Genomic DNA, 23329 nt, shown 5'->3' with positions numbered 1-23329 from the left:
TGATACACTGCGTCGGACACTCCTAGGTGATGACTTCCTCTCCAGAAAAAGCAGATTTTGAAGAGACAGACTGAAAAAAGCTATTATTTTGACACTCCGTTTTTGGTAAAGAATGCGGTGAAAAGTACAAAACGACTTGTTTGACTCTGCGTTTTGAAATGTAGCCATGGCAGCCGAACGGTCGTCCCGGTTTGCAGACCTGCACAGGCTGTAGTGAAAGCGATGCTGAGGGTTTGCTGAAGCCTTATGATATTCATTTGCCTTGTCCACGGTGGGGCTTTAATATTGTTACGGAAGACAGTCGAGCAGCACTATCTGATCTCGTTCCGTGATGGAAGAAGTCGATAGGATTTTAATTCACTCTCTAAGACAAGCGGGCACGTAAGTATCTTAGATCTAACAGGTCCCTTCAGTTGTGACAAGTCATTTCCTCTGGTGCTCAGTGGAGGGATTTGTATATCTTTGGTCGGGATAAAGTTATTTTATGTTGACATAATTGTGGTCGTGCTCTTCCAGAGACATTGACGAGGATGTTCAAAGTGTGAAGCAGTTCACCAGTGAGCTGATCGTGGAGGCGGTGGTCAGATGCCTTCGGGTGATCGACCCAGCAGTGGGCAATGGCCTGTCCCACTCGCTGCCCCCTGCCATGTCTGCCCGCTTCAGACTGGGCATGAGCCTGGCACAAGCCTGTCAGGTGAGAGACACACGAAGCCTAGATGTCATTCTGTGTGCTTGAGTCATCTTGACCCCTCACATCTGACTAAGTCAGCTGATAATCATTGAAAATGCATTACTGGTGGTGAATCAGTTCTGCTCTTTGTATCTGAAGTCTGAATGATGGTGTTATGTTATCGACATTCATAGTAAATCAATATCATCTTGTAGGTAAACAAGGGATTTTTTACATTTAATGATAAATTAGCAGATGTTTTTGCAACTAATAATTCATGAATGAATGAATCATTCAAATGACATTTATATGTGACACAAAAAAAAGAAATGTTTACTATTGTAACATTGTTTCAATTATATAAGTAATGGATATTATTGGTAATTTTGTCTCATTAGTTGCATTACTAGACAGGCGTATCTCTAGTTAGTTAGTTAGTTAACTTTATTTGCTTCTTGCAAATTTGCATTTGCAGCTTGCACTCACAGAGACAGCTGACAATTTCACATTTGACATTTATATAAATAAATAATTTTAAAACCTAAAGTACCGTTGAACCCCTGCTCTAAATAAATATTGAGTATACTAGCAATCAACTGTATCAATTCTACTAGGCAATTATGAGACTCTAGTTTGGTTGGAAATAATGGGGCATGGGTAAAATGTTCCACCAAAAAGAAAAAAAGGCCCACAAATTTAATCTGAATGAAAGCTCCGCAGATTCATTCACTCATGAATTAACAATTGCAAAACCACCCTCGTTAATAAATGTTTTAAAAAGTCCATTGTTTACCTACAAGATAATATTAATCTACTATTAATGTCAATACTATAACACCATCATTTGGACTTCAGATACTGGCAGCCGTCCCTCTAGTTAGTTAGTTATCTCTGAGTCCCCGTAGGGAAATTTCATTTGCAGCATCACCGAGACATCTGATAAATTCGCATTTGGCATTTATATAAATAAATCATTTAAAAACCTAAAGTACCATTGAACCCCTGCTCTAAATAAATATTGAGTATTTTGGACATCAACTGCATCAGTTCCACTAGGCAATTATGAGACTCTGCTTGGGTTGGAAATAATGGGGCAAGGGGAAAATATTCCATCAAAAAGAAAAAAAGGCCCACAAATGTTATATGAAGAAGGAAACCTACAGATGTATAGTTTCTAATATTTTCATGGGTGCTTTATGTAAGCCATGCTCTGTAATTGAGTGTTAAAAGCTGGTTTGTGAGTACTCAGTAGCATGTTGATTTAGCCATGATCATGAATCTTTCGGTTTAACTGACACAATACAAACATTTTAATGTAAAAATGAACCAAAATTCAGTTGCTAGCATTAAAATACATTTGTATTAGTCATCACCAGTAAAATGCCATTTTGTTGTACGTAACTCAAGCTAGATTAAACCAGATTAAACGCCAGACTTTGATATTCTTTTTCTTATACATAAGGTTGCACTAATAAAGAATAAATATGCCTACATTAATAATTGTTACCACATTAAAGCTATTCTTTGACTTAGTGCTTATGTCTTTGCCTTGTATGTTTAGGATGTGGGATTTAAAGGAGAAATTGGCTACCAAACATTTCTCTACAGCAATGAACCAGAGATTCGTTCTCTGTTCATGTTCCTGGTTGAGAAGCTGCCCAGAGAGAGTGCAGAAGCCTCGGACCAGCCTGCAGGTACTTTTAAATATTGTTTTCACACCAGTGTACTTGGCATATGCTTGATGTTAATATAAAATTCATAAATGTATTTATTTTCCTTCTGCGTCATCTTTTTTTTTTAAAGCTCATAAATGTAATCAGCAAAAAATAACTTGATTTTCCACCAACGTCATAGTTTACTCGTGACATTTATTGGTCTTCATCAGTCATTTAGTACTTTCTCCAAATCAACCTTTAGATATGCTTTCGTCTGACCAGTAAATCATTTATATTCTTCTTCTGCAGTTAACCATTTTATTCAGATTGTTGTATGGGGAAAAATATGTCACTATTTCTGTTGTTTCTGTGCAGAATTTTTTATGCTCTACCAGTTGCAATACAGATTGTAACATTGAAATTTAGATCTGCTGGTATGAAAGCTAGAAAAAATAAATAGCTACTTTGCATGCCAAAATTATTTCCTACAGTTAATATCTCAAGTTATCACGCAGGTTTGACTTCTCAGAGTTTATATCAACTGCTAAGTTTATAAATATTAAGTTTAAGTTCAGTTTCTTTTTAATCGATATATTAATGTTGTATTTATATTAACCACTGGACATATTTCAACCAGCAGGAGCCAACATGCATGAATATTTTTTTAAATTAATGTTCGTAATCTATCCTTTGCTGTAATAAATAGTGTAATAGTAATTTGCAATGATTTGCCTCAGTTTAAATGTGGAGTGACTCAAAGTCTCCTTTGCTGATTCTCCAACATCAGTAATGATTTTCTGCTTGTGTGATTATAATGAAGTGGTGTGGTTTGTGATGTGATTAACTAGGGTGTTAATATAAGAGCTTTAAGTGCCCAGCATTATTCCCAGCATTATTCAATAAACTAGAAATTATTTAGACCCCCTAATTATCCTGTATTATTTCAACACTTTTGATTGCTTTATATATTTTATTATCTTGGAAAGAATTCAAAGTCAACTCCAGTTAATAACTTGTTAAAGTAGTTAGAAAGACAGCTGGAAACTGGTTCAGACTCACTAAGACAAACGCATTTAGATTTTTCCTCCTTTTTTTCAGAGTAGTTTGCTTGCCTTTGTTTGGGCCATCACATGTTTTTTCCTGATTATTGAATTAAATGAATCTTAATAATGAGGCTAGTTTCTGAGAATAGTCCACATTTATCCCTCCTCTCTCAGGGAAGTCTGTGCTGTTGCAGAGAGCCATTGCCGCTCAAATTAAAGCGCAGTTGTCAGTGCCTTGGCTTCCTTCGACCTGTAGACTTCCTGTTCATCGCAAAACACAGGTACATCAACTTGAAATTCAGTGCTCAAACTAATGCACCAACATCTTTTAAATGCAATATTTCTTGTAACATGTACACATTCTAGTAATTCACTGTAGTAATACGTATACAGTTAAAATCTGAATTATTAGACCCCCTATTTATTTTTTTTTCCGCCAATTTCTCTTTAACGGAGAGATTTTTTTCAGCACATTTCTAAACATAATAGTTTTAATAAACCCATTTCTAATAACTGATTTATTTTATCTTTGCCATGATGACTGTAAATAATATTTGACTAGATATTTTTCAAGATGCTTCTATACAACTTAATGTGACATTTAAAGGCTTAACTAGGTTAATTAGGTTAACTAGGGAGGTTAGGGTAATTAGGCAAGTTATTGTATAACGATAGTTTGTTCTGTAGACTATTGAAAAAATATAGCTTAAAGGGGCTAATAATTTTGACCTTAAAATCATTTTTAAAAAATGAAAATGTTTTTTTTCTAGCTGAAATAAAACAAATACGACAATCTCCAGGAGAAAAAATATTATCAGACATAGTGTGAAAATGTCCTTGTTCTGTTGAACATAATATGGGAAATATTAAAAAAATAAGTAATCAAAGTGGGGCTAATAATTCTGACTTCAACTGAATATGTAAATTCAAAGTGAATCAAAAGTTTTTCTAAATTGTCCTAGAACAAGAATGGGTGTGTTCAATAGTTTTAAGACCGCTTTAATGAAAGGTGTTGATCCACTTGAAATGTTGACTACTGTAGTTACAGTTATGCAAATACATTAATTGACCATGTGATTCTGAGTCAGCTGACGCAATTATTCTTTTTTTTTCCCCCATAAAAGGACATTTGGTCAGAATAACAAATGTTTTCATTGTTGTGATTGACAATCAGGGTTACTCCACCAAATTGGATTTTCCAACTCTTCTATAATTAAAAATTAGGTTTAAGTAAACCTGTATAAACAATGAATATAATGTGGCTAAAAACATGACACCGTTTTATAGAACATACAGCTAGACAACAAGGTTTTTGTTTTACGTTTTGAAGAAATGTCATCATAATTAAACAGATAATCTGCATTACACAAATGTGATTGTAAAATCTTCAGAAACAGAATTTTCCAGTAGTCTAAAGTGTGTGTTTATATACTACCTGACAAAAGTCTTGTTACCCATCCAAGTTTTTGGAGCAACAAATAATAACTTATCTTTTAGTTGAGTATTTAGTGGCTTATATTAAAGGCAAAGGCCTCTAGATTATGCTTATTTTACCAAAATAATGTCTCTTAACAGAAATAATGTACAGTATAGACTATAAAGTCATGGTGCAGTGGAAAAAGGATTATTATTTTGTATGACTCCCATAAGCTTGGAGGACTGCATTCATACATCTCTGCAATGACTCAATAACTTATTACAAAAACACCTGGAATGGCAAAGAAAGTGTTCCTGCAGGACTCCCAGTTCATCAAGATTCCTTGGATTCATCTTCAATGCCTCCTCCATCTTATACAATATTGTTCATGTATGGTGACTGGGCTGGCCAATCCTGGAGCACCTTGACCTTCTTTGCTTTTAGGAACTTTGATGTGGAGGCTGAAGAATTTGCCCTCTCCTGTGGTTTGTAATATAATGGGCAGCACAAATGTCTTGATACCTCAGGCTGTTGATGTTGCTATCCACTCTGCAGATCTCTCATAAGCCCCCATACTGAATGTAACCCCAAACTATGATTTTTACTTCACCAAATTTGACTGATTTCTGTGAGAATCTTGGGTACATGTGGGTTTTAATAGGTCTTCTGCAGTATTTGTGATGATTGGGATGCAGTTCAACAGATGACTCATCTGAAAAATCTACCTTCTGCCACTTTTCCAAATGATAAACTAGAAGTCAAGTTATTTGTTGCTCTTACAACTGGGATCGACGACAGGACTTTTGTCTGGTACTGTATATATATCACCATGTTGCTCCAGTGGTATAGTTGCATCAACTTAAAAACATTGAGAACAATAAAAAAACATTTGAAATGGAGGGAAGTTTCTTTTTTTGACGTTTTATTGCTTTCATCCATACTGAATTCATACCTTCATCCATTCATATATTCATCTGTCATGATCTCAGAAATTGGATGGTTGTGTAAAGGAACCATGATGTTTTCAACAAAAGCACATGTTCAGTTACAGAGGTACATCTTCTATACTAACCAACTAACTGACATATGTATGTGAATGTAATTTTAGAGTTCTGGCCCCTGCCACAGTTTCCACGCCCAGCCGCTGAGCCTCCCATATTCACTGAAGGTCTCTTCCAGGAAACAGCCAAAAGGCAAGCTCATTTTTACTTGCTTAACCCAACAAACCCCTATAGATTTGCTGTGATACGTCTTCTACATTGTGGTATTGTCCATGTTGGCACTTGCCCCTGAAGTGTGACTACCCCTTTGAGGAATCTGACAAAAAACAAATTCAGCTCTTATGATTCATCCATCTAACATTAGTATGTTTTTGATGTTCTTTGTGAATTCTCCCAGAGGTGCAAGAATACTGGAGGAATTATTTGTTGCCTGTGACCGCCCAGCCTTCCCAGCCTGCCTCAGTGCCAGCGTCCCTCTTGGAGAACCACATCTCTGAACTCAGTGCCGCTCAGGAATGGGAGAGTGAATGGAACAGCCAAGGCCTCCTGTCCAGACTCACACCAGAGGTTTTTCTCATTCCCCATTCAGTTTGAAATGGAGAGTTCAAAACAAAAATAAAATTCTGTCATTATTACTATTTTAGGTTATTGTTCAGGCATCTTGACATCCGTCATAGTTCTTTAAGGCATTCATAAAGGTGTTGTTTTAGTATTATTTTTATATTATAGCATATCCATTCATTTCATTTCATTTATTCTTTTCGTTGAAAAATATATTTTGGTTTACTTTTAATTTAAGTAAAGGATGTCTAACTTTTTTTTATAATCTATATCTATATTATGCAGCTGGAAGGGCATCTGCCACATAAAACATATGGCAGAGAAATTGGCGGTTCATTCCGCTGTGGCTACCCTAAATTGTTTAAACTTATAATATAAATAAAGTATAATATTTATAATTTTTTTTTTTCAGATTAGTTTCTGTCACCAATGAAAACTTTTTGTTAATTGAGTCATCAGACAATTTTTGTGAGATACTTTTATATTCACTTACAGGTTTGTCAGCCCATTATATATATATATTTAAATTTGTTATAATGTAAAATCAAAGTCAAATAGGTTTTAAAACCACATGGGGCGAGAAAATAATGTGGGTAAAATAATTTTACTTATAGGAGAACTAAAAACAACTTAAACAACTGATGACAGAATTCAGATTTTTGAGTGAACTCTCACTGCAAAACACTTTTGTATGAACATTTCATTGTACACTTTATTAAAATCAGTCATCATGCAATGTTTAAAGATGCTGAAACCTCAGTGCATATAAATATGTAGTCATGGATTATTAATATTTCTTATTCATATTAGTGCTGAAATATTTATAGATAATATGCATTTTTGCACTTGATTTGAATGATTAACATTTGTATTTTACTAAAACTGAATATTATATGCCTTTAAAAATGGTTTTGAATTATAATTTCTTAATTCGAATTAGAATTTTTTTAACTTGAGTATTGAACTTCTGAATTTTAAGGCAGATTTTTGTAGACATGTTTTCAAACTTTTAAAGATTTTTTTTTTGCAGATATCCAGTTTGTAAAAATACTGTTTCAAGTGTTCAAGATGAAGAAATCCAGAACATCAAATTCAATATTCTAAAATTCAAAACCAGAAATTCAGATGAATGAGCACAGAAAGTGGGTCAGGGGTCATCAACAGGAAAGAGTAGATAATCACAGAAAGTCAGACCAAGCATTGGGCCAAATACAGAGCTGCATGAATTCAGGAACAGTCTAGGAATTCAGATCAAAGACATTTTTTAAAAAAATAGGTCTATAAAAGTTCAACTTAAATAAAATCACTTGTCTTAAATTTTAGATGTTCAATATTATGAAAGATATGAAATTCAAATGAAGAAATTCATAACAATTTTTTAATTGTCATAAAAAATATTCAGTTTTATTAAACTACAATTGTTAATAATTCAAATGAACACAATTCAAATTCAGATTGTTTTGGCGTATTTTAAGTTATTTTTAAGCCTAGCCAATGATAAATATGTGATTGTGAATGCAATCCAAACTATGACAAGTATCATAGTTTACAATATGTATCATATCAGTTTTTTAATGGGGTACATGCATAGCTAGTGTTTTTCTGCTACGAAAGAATTTCTGGCGAAAAGTTCATCTGAATATTCTCAATTTCATAAGGTTTCTTTTACAGCATCAATGTAGTACTGTAATTAACTTAAAATCATTTAAATAGACTCAAGTATTCATTTAGTTGTTTAAACACGAGCGCCATCAGGAGCAGCAGGCGAGCGTGGAAACTCCATTGAAAATACTGTGGAAAGTTAAATTTCCATATTTTAAAGACATGGTGGGGACAATGGAATTTAAGTCAGTGCTTCTTGTCTGATCAGAGGCTCATTATATATTGTATATCAATCAGGCACTGAAGATAATAGATTTTTTTAAAAATCAGATCTTAAACGTGGCTGTTTTGTAATGGGATGACAGTTCACCGGAAGTGCTTGAGCTGGCTGACTGAAAATTTGAAGTCTGTGTGCTTATATCCCATTAAAGTATTGTATTAAAGTTAGATGTATTAATAGTCTATTGTAATGATATATGTAATATAATAGCTTAATAAACTGGCAGCAGTTTAAGTTAAATTTGACTTTAATTTCAGCCTCAGCATGACGTCTCTCTGAGCACGACGTCTCGGCTCCCCGTCTTGATAATAACACTCGCATGTAAATATTTTTGCTGCCGTTCTGCTCTTCTTGATGGCGTCTCTGTGGTAAAGGCATGTATCAACACGAGGATGGAGCACAGAGATGTCTTTCACAGCAGTGTGATATTCAGCATGTATGTGTGCTGTGAGTGTACTGCTGCCCTCTCGCATCCCAGTTCCACATTCTCACCTCACCTGTCCTCCAATTCACACTGCCCTATTGTCTGACCTCCAGACGCCCTCCAAGGGTCCGGCATGTATTTTTAAGACGCATTGCTGTTTCCACCTGGTAGTAACATGTTATGATTATGTTAACGAGGATTTGATTTAATGTCTTCTCCTGAAGCTGGTCAGATTTCCTTATTTTGGTGCCTTGTTGAACTCACTAGTGTCTCTTATGTCGTCAAAAGTATTTTTATATTTATTGAAGTCAGAATTTAGAAATTACATGATTTAACTTGATCATGGTTTTTTCTCTATTTTTTAATTTAATTAAATTTTGGCATGACTTGTAAAGTATTGCAGATTACATAAACAATGAATAAAATCCTAAAGTGATTTATTATATAATACATGTATAAAAAAAACACACACAATTAGAATTATGATAAATTTATACACTAATAATAAAAAAGACTAATAGGATTAAAAATTTAATGAAAAAGAAAAAATATTAATACAATATAATAAAATTCAATACAGTGTGCAACTGTATGTCCATTCAGGTGGTTTGTAATAATGTTTCTGAATAGTAATGTTTTTCTCTCTCACTCTGTGTGTGTGCAATGTCTGCATCTCCTGTCACTCACTCAGCTGCTCTCTCATTCAGTCACTTGAAGCAGTTTGTCATGGCGTTACGGCCCACCACAATTTCACTTTGTCTATTTACCCAGAGGTTACAGTCACTAAGTTGGCTGTTGATGCTGTGATCTTCATGCTTGTTTTGGACTTCATCTGTTTAAAGATTAAGAGCAAACACAGTAGAGGACGATCTCGTACATTATTATTGCATCTCTTAATATCTCCACTTGCAAATGTGTGAGTTTTCTTCTTTGTAACATATAAGCTAAATATGTCAATCAGTAACAAAATAAAAAATCATGTTAGATTATAGAAGCATACAAGTAGCAAAATTTCTTTAAAAAAATTAATATGCAAAATGGCAATGTGATATATGTAAAATGGCCAACCACATTTACAAGCTGTTTGAATATTTAAATTTAATTACATTCTAAGTTGCAAAATTAAATTGGAAATGTATTACCCAATTTAAATACAGAAATACATTCCCATTTTACATATTCCCATCATTTTGATTAATTTTGCCAACCGACAAATGCCACTCGTTAACCCAATATTAACCTTTAACTGATCAAATTAATAAAAAAATGATTCTTTAAAAAAAAAATACAAAAAAATGGCGTGTCTATTTTGTGTCTGACACATTAAATATTGCATTTTAAAATACTGATTTATTTTAACATTTGAACATATTAACAACAGAACATGTTCACTCGCATGCAGTGTTTCCAACAGCACAGAAAAAAGAATAATCTAATCAAAAGAATAAAATAAATAGTCCTGCACTCTCAGAAATAAAGGTACACAAGCTGTCACTGTGGTGGTACTTTTTCAAAAGGTACGCATTTATACTTCAAGGGTCCATATTGGTACCTCAAAAGTATATATTAGTACCTAAAAATTTTAAGAGGAACACTTTTGTACTTTTTAGGTACTAACATGTACCCTTGAGGTAACAAAATAGACCTTTTAGGTACAAATTTGTAACTTTTGAAAGGGTACCACCCCAGTGACAGATCGTGTACCTTTATTTCAGAGAGTGTGCCCTAGGTATTTTTCACTTAAATGAGTGGTTAGTGCGTCGACACATGCACTCCGGTGCTCACGGCGACCCGAGTTCAATTCCCGCCTCGTGGTTCTATGCCGATCCTTCCCCTCTCTCTGCTCCCCATGCTTTCCTGTCAATAATCTCTACTGTCCTGTACATTAAAGGTGAAAACCCCGAAAAAATAATGAAAAAATAAATTAATTAAAAAAATATATGTTTATTTAAAAAAATTTTTTTTATATCAGGCTACCTCAAAACCATCGCTCTGGAAAATATGCAGCTAATTAATTCTCCGCTGTTATTCTTGTATCATCAGTTATTATTTTGAAAAAGATGTCTTGAGAGTCTGGTTTTACCTTAGAGCTTGTGTGCTTTTATTACCTCTCTAACTCGTGGTTCATGCTTCGTGTGATGAATGACGATGACAAGGCTTATGTCTTGACTTTTTGTAAAGTTTAGGCTACTGTAGCATATAACAATTTAGTTGTTTACATATGATATTGCATTAATTTGCATACATGTTTTATAAGCTATAAAATGAACGCCTCAGTTTGGTGCAGAGTTATCATTAGGCAGAAATCAAGAAAATTTTTGCATTTGCTTGATTCGTAGATTATGTTGGCTATTTATATTGTATAAGTACTATTAATAGCTGTAATTTTTCAAATAAGAAAAAAGGTTGGTTTTACACTAAATCATCAAAACTTTAGCCTATTTGTGGTATTTATGAGCGGTGCTGACTTGTTTCCAAAGCAGCGCACATTTCAGAAAGTTTTGTTTTGCGGCTTCTTTCTCCAATTGTGCAAATAAACAGAAGTATTTATGACGCAGATTCAGGACAGAGACTATCAGCATCAGTGCTGGTTTGGCATCAACTCCTCTGTGTCAAACTGGGATCAACAATATTCTTCTTTCATGTCTGTAGGCACATGCAGTTGCACGTGTTATTTATATATATATATATATATATATATATATATATATATATATATATATATATATATATATACGTGTATATATATAGCAATAACAATAGCAATTGATGTTTGATACCGTTTTTGGTATCACTGAGAATTTGTCACATCATATATATACCAAAAATGGTATCAAACATCAATTGCTATTGTTTCAAAGTTCAAAGAAGTTCCTGTATCGTGACTACTCCTCTTGTCTGTTGTTGTTTCAGGAGTACAGATCTCGAAAGAAAGCCCGGCTGCAGAAGCGGATCGAGGAGCAGCTGAGAACGGCAGCTCAGCCTCGTCCAGACACACATGGAGCCATGCGCTCCACTTCTGACCTCGCAGAGCTGCTGCAGTCATTCGGTGGAGCTTCCACAGGGGGAGATGTGCTGACCAAAGGCACACGCTTCACCCACACTGAGAAGTTCACCTTCACACAGGTACATGTCAGATAGTGTTTGCTCACACTGTGATGTGCCAGGAGCCCCACACTTACTGGAAAATCCAACGTTATGTAATTCCGCTTTCCAGTGATATGGAAAATATCATACATGTGAAGGAAAATACAATATAATTACAGGACTGTTATTAGCTTTTTAGTTTTTGGGAAATTTTTACATAAGCTATCTAGGCATTGAAACGTTCCAGAAAAACATACTGAGATCCATCAAAAGAAATGTCTATTTTTACTATGTCGAGTAAAAATAAAGTGCTGATATGTCTGTATAGGCATTTTATGTATTGACTGACTGTAAACGTGTTGCTCGCAACAAAAATAGCTGCCTGTCAGTAGACTGTCATGTAATCTAGGGAGAGACAGATGTAGACAGTATTAATAGTCCTTAAAATATGCTTTCTCAGCAGTACTGACTTTTAGATTTTATTTCTATTTGTGTAATAGACTGTACTACATCATTATAAATATGCCTTTCAAAAGAATTTCTTATTACTATTAATAAGATGAGGATGAACAGAAAAAACAATTATAAAAACATAATAATTAAAAAAAAATTGAAAACATGATAGTAATGTTATTATTCTGAAGGATGTACTTGTACAGTCTCATAAATTATGACCTTTCAAAACATTCATTCATTCATTCGGTTATTTTTTTATCGGCTTAGTCGCTTTATTAATCAGAGGTCACCACAGGGGAATGAACCGCCCATTTATCCAGCATATGTTTTACGCAGCGGATGCTGTTCCAGCCGCAACTCAACACTGGGAAACACCCATACACGCTCTTAAACACATACACTACGGCCAATTTAGCTCATTCAATTCACACATAGCAAGTCTTTGGACTGTGAGGGTAACCGGAGCACTCGGAGGAAACCCACACCAACACAGGGAGAACAATATGCAAACTCCACACAGAGATGCCAAATGACCAAGCCGGGGCTTGAGCCAGTGATCTTGCTGTGAGGCAATCATGCTACCCACTACGCCACCGTGACGCCCTTTCAAAACCATTTATTATTATTATAATTAATTATACTCAAAATTATAAATAAATAATAATGTTTATTATGCCAACTAATACAGTACAATACAGCTTTAAAATGTATAAATAATCCTTTCAAAAGACAATTATTTATTGATTATTTTTACTTATATGCATCTGCTTAATAGTTATTTGACATCTAAAAAGTCTATTGGTTTATTCCATTCAAATTAATTTTATATCTTTTATCATTTCTTCCTCATTGGAGTCTGTGCCAGTGTTTCTTGATGTTTAGGCTTGTAACTAAAAAGCTAAATGAATGTTTAACGGAAACTGTTTGCTTAGGAACCGGAGAAAGCCGTCCAGCAGATGGCAGCAGCAGCAAGCGCTCTCCCCAGCTCTCAGCAGTCAGAGGAGGATCTAAAGGCTCAGCAGGAAGCTGAACTCTCCGCTCTGCAGCAACAGTTGCAGCAACTCTCTGTCCAAATGGAAGAAGTGGGTGGAGACATAAAGCAGCTCACAGTGTCCATCCAGCAGGTAATGGTCACTCAGAAATGTTGAGGGCATCTTAGATCCCCACAGTGTGAATAATTATGTTGGCAAAGCAATTCGGGGCACTGTATAGGACAGGAAGGACCTTGGCTCACTCGTGGTGACATGAAGACATTCTCATTGCACAACATCACTACTCATTTTCATGAACAACAGCAGAACTGATGTTTTTAGACATTACTTATTTAGAGGTTATTTAAAGTACAATATAGATATAATACGTTAATTGTTTCTTATACCCACAATATTACTGCCACGAATCAATTATAAAAATCCATTTGATTGTCAACTCATTTTAATGCTCTAATTCCTTTTTAAATTGTTATTGGTTGCTAGTAAAAAAAAAAAAAACTAGGAAATGGAGAAGAGCCAAAGAAGAGAGGATAGTGATTGTCAAAGATATATTTGATATGGAGAAAATGATCTTTTTGTCTTAGACAAACTGTGGATATATTTGACAAGAATTGGTCGAAATGGTTATTGCATACAGGTAAATTGATGGTGTGTAAGTAACTATGGAGTGTTACGCAATGAGCATGACATTTTTGTTTCCCTATATGCAGAATGTGAGGTATTTACTGAGCATTATAGGCTTAAAGCTGCTCTACCATATATGCTTGTTTTTTTTCTGCTGGTCCTATTCATTACAATTCTTTCCCACTTTTATTGCTGACGGGATTGTAAGCCCTGTCAAGAATGTAACCGTATAGCTGTCATTAAAAAAAAGACATAACTATGTAAGAATTTTGTAAAAGCTGTAAGTGGCATCTCTGGTGACCTGTTTGTTCTGTTCTTTAAATATTTGAATTGTTAATTATTCGTTTGGTTAGTTAAAATAATTTTAAAAATGTGTGTGTGTGTGTAAATATACAGTTGAAGTCAGAATTATTAGCCCCCCTGTTTATTTTTTTCCCCCTTTTCATTTTAACGGAGAGATTTTTTTTTCAGCAGATTTCTAAACATAATAGCTTTAATAACTCATTTCTAATAACTGATTTATTTTATCTTTGCCATGATGATAGCACATAATATTTTACTAGATATTTTTCAAGACACTTCTATACAGCTTATAGTGACATTTAAAGGCTTAACTAGGTTAATTAGGTTAACTAGGCAGGTTAGGGTAATTAGGCAAGTTATTGTATAATGATGGTTTGTTCTGTAGATTGTCAAAAAAAAAATTGCTTATAGGGGCTAATAATTTTGACCTCTAAATGGTGTTTAAAAAATTTAAAACTGCTTTTGTTCTTGCCGAAATAAAACAAATAAGACTTTATCCAGAAGAAGAAATATTATCAGACATACTGTGAAAATTTTTTTATTTTGCAATATATATTGCAATATAAATACAATTTCACCAGATAACTTAATATCTCTATTTGGAGAGAATTTATAATGTCAGATTGATTGGAGTGATTCTTCAGTGGAAATGCATCTCCATAAAATCTAATAAACAATGTTTTAAATTTTTGTTGGACACATTTTTGTTGTGGTCGGTGCTATTTGCGGTGCATTTCTGTATTTACATGTGTTGTGAGTATTTTCATGCATAACAATCTATAAATGCAATCAGGAAAATAATATAATGGAAAAAGTGTTTTATCGTTTCTCGAGTCTAACAAGTACTATTCAAGTACAGTAACTGAATGATAAGAATAAAAATAATTCAATAAAATTAATCGTAGTTAAGGTTAAAAATAGTGCAATTTCTTATACCTGAATGCTTTTAAGGCCATTATACAATCACAGGCATCAAAAACACATGGAAATGATCAATTATAATACAAACGCAACGTTGCATATGTCCTGCAGTGTTACTATTGTGAATGATCACATTGCTATATCGATGCTGAAACTATATATTGTGCCGCCCTAATAGACATTATATTGGATGCATAGTAATTCACACTTTGTATTGCATAATTAATGATGTAACAATTTTAACATGGGGAAATATTTTTTAATTCTTCCCTGAGGTAATAAATAAATGCATTACTTTTTTTTAAAAACTTTGCTGACACTTTTTCTTGTAGGTGACAGATGAACTGCAAACGAGAGAAGTGACTAACGCTGAGAGGGAGAATTCAGTCAAAATGAAGAGACAGACCATTGACCTTCTTCCTGACGCTGAAAACAACCTGCTCAAATTACAGGTACACAAATCACGCCACGTACACATCTGCCATCATGAGGGAAAACAATAAAAGCTGGCATAACAGCACAGTGGAGCACAAAGAAAGTGCATATAATGGCCTGTGACTAATGACATGTTTGTGTTTGTCTGTTCCGTGTGTGTGTTTGTGTTTTGATAGAGTCTGGTGGAGTCCAGCTCTAAACGAGTGGTTCAATTGGCCTCACAGTGGGAGAAACACAGAGTCCCGTTGATTGATGAGCACCGCAGGCTAAAAGAGCTGTGCAGCAACAGAGAGGTGCCTTGTGTTCTCTACCCATACAGAAAAAAACATGTCATATGCGCTTCTGTCTGGATATGGTTTTTCAATCATTTTAGTTACTTGTTTATCATCTAAAAACTGGCTGGTTTGTTTATCTTTCATTTGTTGTTTTGAAAATAACTAGTAATTTAAAAATGTATCTAATTTTTACGTTTATCAAATTTTTTTCTAATAATTTTAATCTAATTTTTAGGGCAAACCTTTAAGAGCTGCTCCAAATGTTTTGAGCAATTTTTTGTTTTTCTTGAAGGGTTGGCTTATTAATCCATATGTTTACAATTGCTAAAATTCATTCATTCATTTTCTTTTCGGCTTAGTCCCTTTTATTAATCTGGGGTCGCCACAGTGCAATGGAACGCCAACGTATCCAGCATATGCTTTGCGCAGCGGATGCCCTTCCAGCTGCAACCCATCCACAGCAATATCGCATTGTTAGGAGTATGATATGGCATTTAGACAACAGTGCAACGGCATAATAGTTTTTGAGTCTCAAAAACCCTTTTGTAAGAGGAACTACGTTCTTTCGCCATTTGTTCACATCTGCAGCTGACATAAGAACAGCAGAAACCGTTGCTACTTCACAAATGTCACTTTAGAGCTAGTATTTGAATGATTCTCTAGCGTAATTTCAAATATGATGACAAAACAGGTTATTTTGCTGACATTTTAAGATTATAAGGGTGAACAGCATGAGATGCCATCTCTCTACAGAGATTTCCCAGTATTTCTAAGTTGCAATCAGGAGATCACAATAATTAACCCCGAATGAGCCAGAGCAGAGCAAACGCTACCAGATTACTATGGTATAAATACAGCACTATGAAATACAAAAGAGAGAGATCGACCTAGAATGTCACTTACCTGTACTGTAAGGATTTGTTCAGCTGTAGTACGCTGAACAAATGCTGTTTTTCCTCCCCTAAGGACTTATCACTACCATCTTTTCTCTGCTCAGTTTGGCAAAGAATAAATATAAGTATAAATATTTAAAATGGGCACTATCCTTATAAATAAACTGCATAGTTGCAATCAAAACAACTACATTCCCGCCTTAAAAAAACCCTCAAAAGTACATTACGTTGTCCAACAGCTGCAATATTTGTCAAACTGTAGTTCTCTGCGTGCCGCTTCTGAAGGCAGAGTAATACACAAAGTTGAAGAGGCTGTAGGAGTACTGATATTACTGTAATATCTCACAGCTATCAGCCAATTAGATTCGAGAACCAGACAGAACTGTTGTAATATGTAATATTATGATTACATAACTATAAAACTTGATAGATAATAAAACAATAATGAATTGAAACATTAAAAAATAAATAATGATATAATAACAAAAACAATATTAATAATACAATAAAATTTGATACATATTTAAAAACACACAATTTACATAATATTCATATATGGTTCCAAAGGATGGTGGAAGTCCTTCTACTTGCCATTGATGATATAAGTTGGTCTCTAGCTGTGTTTTTAAATTTAATTTATATTATTATATTTAACTATGACCATGTCATCAATCTTGTATTTTGTCTGAAAACAAACACAGTAATCTAATCTTTTGTTGTGCATAAAAGCCTGTCATTACAGTATTGAATGTATGTTTATTTAAATGACAGTATTGTGATGTAGGTATATTTAGTAGGAATATTTAGTCATGAAGTCAAAATGATGACCTTTAATTCATAGTCTGCATTCCTGCTATGTAAACTTTCACCCTAGTCTGAGTCCTCCAGGAAGCTGTCAGAGATCAAAGACCTGCATGACAAAATCCGACAGTCTGCCGAGGAGGCCAAAAAGAAGGAAAGCCTGTACAAGCAGCTGGTATGAAGACATTTTTATTTATTTATTTTTACCTCTGAGCTCTACCTTCCAATCATTCATGAAATCCATTTACCACTTCCACCATGTTCTGACCAGCCACACAAACAAAAATAAGTGCAATAAACCACCTGTTCCATTGTAATGAGTTTATGTCCTCATTAACCCCACCCCCTTTCAAATATAATTGGTCCAAAAAAATACACCTTAATATATATATATATATATATATATATATATATATATATATATATATATATATATATATATATATATATATATATATATATATATATATATATATATATATATCTCAAACACCAGATACAGCCTTATTGTGTCATGGTATGTGAAGAGACAAATGTATGTATTATCTAAAAAAGCATTTCAGAAGTTAAGTTATTATTATTATTTTATTGTTTGTTGGTTTAGCATTCAGCTTGTTTAAGTTCTCCCCCTCCAAATGTTTTTTCCCCAGCTAACAGAGTTTGAAACGCTGTCTAAAGATGTGTCTCGCTCTGCCTACACCATCAGAATCTTGGAGATCGTCGGCAACATAAAGAAACAGAAGGAGGAAATCACTAAGGTCTTTGATTGAATTCAGCCTTTATCTAGCCTGCAATAAAATACTTCATCTTGAGTTCATGACCTTTGTCTGTTGACGTTAGCTTCACATTTGAATTCGGCAGCTCTTCTGAAGGTTTTTGACCTCTGACCTTATTAATCGACCCCCTGCAGATTTTGTCGGACACAAAGGACTTGCAAAAAGAGATTAACGGCTTGACGGGGAAACTGGACCGAACATTTGCCGTCACAGATGAGCTGGTGTTTAAGGTCTGTCATATGAATTACAGTCTTTAAAAATGATTAAGTAAAGGTGTATAAGCTACCATTTGAAAGTCTGGTGTATAGAAGATTTAATCTTTTTGAAAGAAGTCTCTTTATACAATTAAAGAGTAAACAAACACCACCAATATTGTGAAATATTATTATTCAAAATATTAATATTATATTATTATTTACAGTTAAATGTAAAATGATCATTTAATTTTTTTTGTTTCACATTGGTGCCCATGTTGAAATTAGTTATTTCAGTATTTAAATTTAGTTTGCTACCGAACATAAATTACTTGTTGAATCTCAGGTATTTCATGCAATCTCATTCTCTTAAACTCTCTAACTCTTTTACTATTTAATAATTTTTTTTAAAAATACAGGACGCCAAGAAAGATGAATCTGTCCGCAAATCCTACAAGTATTTGGCTGCTTTACATGAGGTACGTGTGAGTGAATGTCATGAAAAAGTTAGCAAATAAATATATAAGATATACAATGTATTTTGAAAATGTATCTGGTCTTAATTGATTTTATAAATTTCTATAGTTTAGTCTAGGTATAAAATTAATTGTAGTCGTAAATGTAGGCACTGTGTTGAACACTTTCTTGTCATGAGTAGGGCCAGACAGAATCTGCGGATATTTTTTGCAATTTCTGCTGAGAATTTTGTCAAAAACCTGTGGATTTATGTGAATTATTTTGGGAGTATCGTAGCTAAAAACTTAATACATGAAATAAAACATAATGTTTTAACTTTTATTTAATGTTTACAATACAAATCCAATTAGATCCACTTATTTGTTAAACAAAGCAAGTCTCGCATATAATATATGTACTAAAAAACAGAAATTATTACTTTACAAAATGTATTGTAAGTAAATTATATGAATATTTTCATATTAGTCAATAATATTACTGAAATTAAGTCATACATACATATGAACAGTGACATGTCTTGTGTATTCTATAGTCTTTGGCTCTAGTCATAAGCAATGCTTTAGTTCCTCTGTTTAACATCTAAAACACACTAAACACAAAAGAGTTAACAGCCTTTAGCGACTACGTGCTTTCAGCATTTTTTCATGCAAGAGAATTTTCATTTTAATCATTTTGACATTTTTGTGCTCCTAGAACTGCACTCAGCTGATTCAGACCATTGAGGACACAGGAACCATCATGAGAGAAATCCGAGATCTGGAGGAACAGGTGCGAGACAAACCAGTATTTAGAGGCACTTTCATTTGTCAAGACTTAAGCAAACATGCCTCCATGTCACTTTTCTACTGTGAGAAAGTAGGTCAGCTTCTCAGACTGTTCTGACTTGGTGTGATAAGTCTTTTGTAACTCATTGAACTTGCAGTTTTGACGATCAAAACTTCCTATAGACTCGCATTGACAGATTGATTAAGAGAGCACAGACTATGGAGCGCAACTGTCTGGTTTCGGAAGTTATATCATCATTCATTTATATATTGGGAAATTGATTTTAAACAATCACTGATAAACCTTTAAAACAGACCTTATGAACTCTTAGGGTGTTAATCGATTGTATATGCTTTGTTTCTTTTATTTAAACTTATGAAATGATTGTTTAATAGTAGCCTTCAGGCAGAAAAACTATATTGCACATGATTTAGTGCAGAAAATTACAACAATCAGAGTTGCTGAATTATGTATTTACAACTATAGAAAAAAAACATTTAAATTCACAATTTCTCAGAATGTACTATTTATGATTATTTGTTTTTGCATAAAATAAAAGTAGTCCTGTGGTTTAAGACATAATTCTATTCATTTTTATAATCAGGGATGGGCAAAAATACATTAAAATGTATTTTAAAATAAAATACCTAATACATCAATTTTACATGTATCAAAATAAACTACAAAATACAGCAGGTACTAATGTATCAAAATAAAATACTGTATTTTGTATTTTAAAAATACTTGAAAATACTTTTATCGACACTGTAGGATTTGTTTGTATGTTGTTTGTCTTATTTTCTTGCCATCTACATTTTCTAGCAATCCATCCAAAATAACTATTATTTGCACAGTTTACTCCTTCTCCCAAGAATTTCTTAGTTCTTCTTTAACCAAAAGTGTCTCAGTTTTCCCAATTTGTGAATGCTGATGCCGAATTGTACACTATTCTACCATAACATAATTCAGGTCTTGGCATTGTGCTGTATATTATTTTCTATGATTGTGGACTTGCTCCCAAATATACCCATGCCATTTGTCAGTTATTTTCTTTGTGTGCATAATTTTCATCCAAATACTCCAAGCATTGACCGCCGCCTCCATCAATTTTGTGTTCTGATCTTAAGCCTAGGCAAATATCTGAGAAAGCATCAATCAGAGGCTGCATCTTTATGAAGTATTTTACAGTATTTTAAAAATAGAAGACACTATAATATTTTGATACAAAATATTACCACATTTTCATAAACACCGTCAAATACGAATTACAAAATACTGTTTTCTATTTGAAATACGTATTTAAAAGACATGTATCGTAAATACTGGCCATCCCTGTTTATAATACACAATATCAATGTTTGAACTTCGTAGCAATCAGAAACATTTTGTTATTATAACAATTTTAGTTTTCTGAACGAAACTACATAATTGACATAATTTTTTTTACATTTGGAATAAATGTTCTCAGACCATTATTAAATGTAACAAAAATAGCAAAAACTTTACACACATTGTTTCTGTTGATGAAACAAACAATTCCAAGTGAGCAGTTTTATATTTCTCCAATGATTTTAATTGAATTGTATAATTCACTATGGGATTGTAGTTCTTTCCCTTATTAAAGTAATTAAAGGGATACTTCACCAAAACTGAAAATCGTCATCATTTACTCAGCCTTCACTTGTTCCAAACCTGTTTGTCTTTCTTCTGCTGAACACAAAAAAATATTATAAAGAATGCTGGAAACAGGTAACCATTAACTTTCCTGGTGTTTGTTTTACTACTATGGAAGTCAATGGTTACCTGATTTCAGCTTTCTTTAAAATATCTTCTTCTGTATTTAACATAATAAAGAAACTTAACGCTTGGAACCCCTTAAGGGTATGTAAATGGTGATTCAGTTTTCTATTTTAGGTGAACTATCTCTTTAAATACATGGTTTTATGCCTTGTCCAGTTTTCAAATAGTTAGCTTCTACTCAAAGTTAGTAGTGTGGTGGTTCACCTTGTATATGGTTCATTTACTTGAAGGTTTATATCACTTTTATAATAGTAAGAAAACCAACACTGCTGAAAAAGTGTTCAGTCATTATAGCACCCTGTTAACCACTCAGTCCATCTGTTGGTGTATCTGTTAGTTTAGAAAACTAGCTTAGTATCTGCCTGTAACATGCTAGTACTGCGATAATGGTTACTAGCAACTGCGTAGCAACAATCTAGAAAGCAACCACCCAGAATAGCATACAACCACGTAGCAACACCCTAGCTGTTAAAACTCTTTCCACCAGTTTTGCATCTCTTGTTTTTTGTTTTGTAGATTGAAACTGAAAATGGCAAAAGGACAGTAAGCAATCTAGAGAAGATCCTTGAAGACTACAAGGCCATCCGTCAGGAGAACTCAGCTCTTGCCGCAAAGATCCGGGAAGGCTGAGGTCTGTCTCTCCGTCTATGTTTGACGGTACCAGAAAATGAAACCCTGGCCTGCTGAAATGAGAGCTGCTTCGAGAGAGACGACGGTTTGGCTCCATCTGCGTCAGCCCTCCATCCGAAATAATCCTCATCACGTCAGCAACTTTCAGCTCTTTACTGAGGGTTTGAACACGAGTTTTTTGCATCAAAATGACACAAATTTGAAGAAATATTAGTTAAAGCTAACTCTGATCATTGTGATGAGATTCAGTTTTTTAAACAAAAAGCTAGGACTGCAATAATTTGAGAAGGACCGGTACTGGTGCTTCAGCTTGGTAAAACATCTTTGTTATACAGTGATAACCATATTATGAAAGTACGCCGTGATCTCTGACTGTTGTCCATTTAAATGAGTTGAACTTCTCATGAACCGTACTAGTTTCGGGCCGTTTGATTGTGCTTGGAGAATAGTGGGCTGATAACAAGTTAAAACACTCATGAACAGCTTGCCTGTTTCGTATTAAAGCATTCATTTGATAACATATCTATTTGTTTGGCTCTGATGGATCCTTTGATCTGTTCAAATATTCATCATTGAAAGTTATGTCACAAGAAGTACTGTCTGTAGGAAACACATTTAAGTGTCTGATTGACTAACACTGATGATTGTCCCAATCAAAATGGTTTTCAAGACGATTTCATAGTTTATGCCTGTCTTTGGAAAGTTTGATTTTAGAGATTATATGGAAACGAATGTTTTGTAATTTACCATGACTTGTATACTGTACATCTGCTCAATCTCTGAACATGATGTTCTGTTATTTCACCAAATTGTCACCGGTTGTTATTTTCTTGAGGACAGACATATTTCCTGAGGAATGATCTGTCTTTTATTTAGTTTCAGGAATGAGGTTTTGACTTTAAAATGTAGATATTTGACCATTCGGTTTGTCAAAATGACTTTTTGCCATTTACTGCAATTATTTGAGTAGTGTTGCACAATTTGGGGGAAAGTCTGATACAAAATCTATATCAAAATGAATGTTTTGTAGTTTACCACAAATCAAAATTTTATATATCTTCAGTCTGTGAACATGTTTAGATATTTCATTACCTCTTGCTTTCTTTAAGAATTTACTAGTTTATTTGACAAAAACATTTCTCATTTACATTACACTCCAGTCTATTATAAACATTGCTTTAAGAAAGCTTTAAAAAGTAAAAGCATTAAAATCATAGGTCTAAATGGGGTTAAAAACATACACATAC

The 23329-nt window shown here is 33.8% G+C and overlaps 1 protein-coding gene across 1 annotated transcript; it reads left to right on the top strand.

Moving 5' to 3' along the window:
* On the top strand, positions 1-22891 carry ccdc22 (coiled-coil domain containing 22). The gene is made up of 16 exons (XM_056463654.1): positions 1-381; positions 517-694; positions 2232-2364; positions 3543-3649; positions 5894-5978; positions 6184-6353; positions 11567-11779; positions 13129-13320; positions 15369-15488; positions 15648-15764; positions 17514-17615; positions 18091-18198; positions 18351-18446; positions 18830-18889; positions 19581-19655; positions 21969-22891. The coding sequence occupies exons 1-16, from the start codon at positions 332-334 to the stop codon at positions 22080-22082; spliced, it is 1920 nt and encodes a 639-aa protein (XP_056319629.1). The 5' UTR covers positions 1-331; the 3' UTR covers positions 22083-22891.
* The last annotated feature ends 438 nt before the right edge of the window (positions 22892-23329 follow it).

Source organism: Danio aesculapii, chromosome 8, assembly GCF_903798145.1.
Source record: "Danio aesculapii chromosome 8, fDanAes4.1, whole genome shotgun sequence".
Lineage (NCBI taxonomy): Eukaryota > Metazoa > Chordata > Actinopteri > Cypriniformes > Danionidae > Danio > Danio aesculapii.
This window is presented reverse-complemented; position numbering and strand designations above follow the sequence as displayed.

What these genes read in the sequence shown, in the direction of transcription:
- ccdc22 (XM_056463654.1), top strand. Translation starts at nt 332, where the DNA reads ATGGAAGAAGTCGATAGGATTTTAATTCACTCTCTAAGACAAGCGGGC. An exon ending in ACAACCTGCTCAAATTACAG is followed by an intron (nt 15,489 to 15,647) that starts GTACACAAATCA and finishes GTGTTTTGATAG; the next exon opens with AGTCTGGTGGAGTCCAGCTC. An exon ending in ATTTGGCTGCTTTACATGAG is followed by an intron (nt 18,890 to 19,580) that starts GTACGTGTGAGT and finishes TTGTGCTCCTAG; the next exon opens with AACTGCACTCAGCTGATTCA.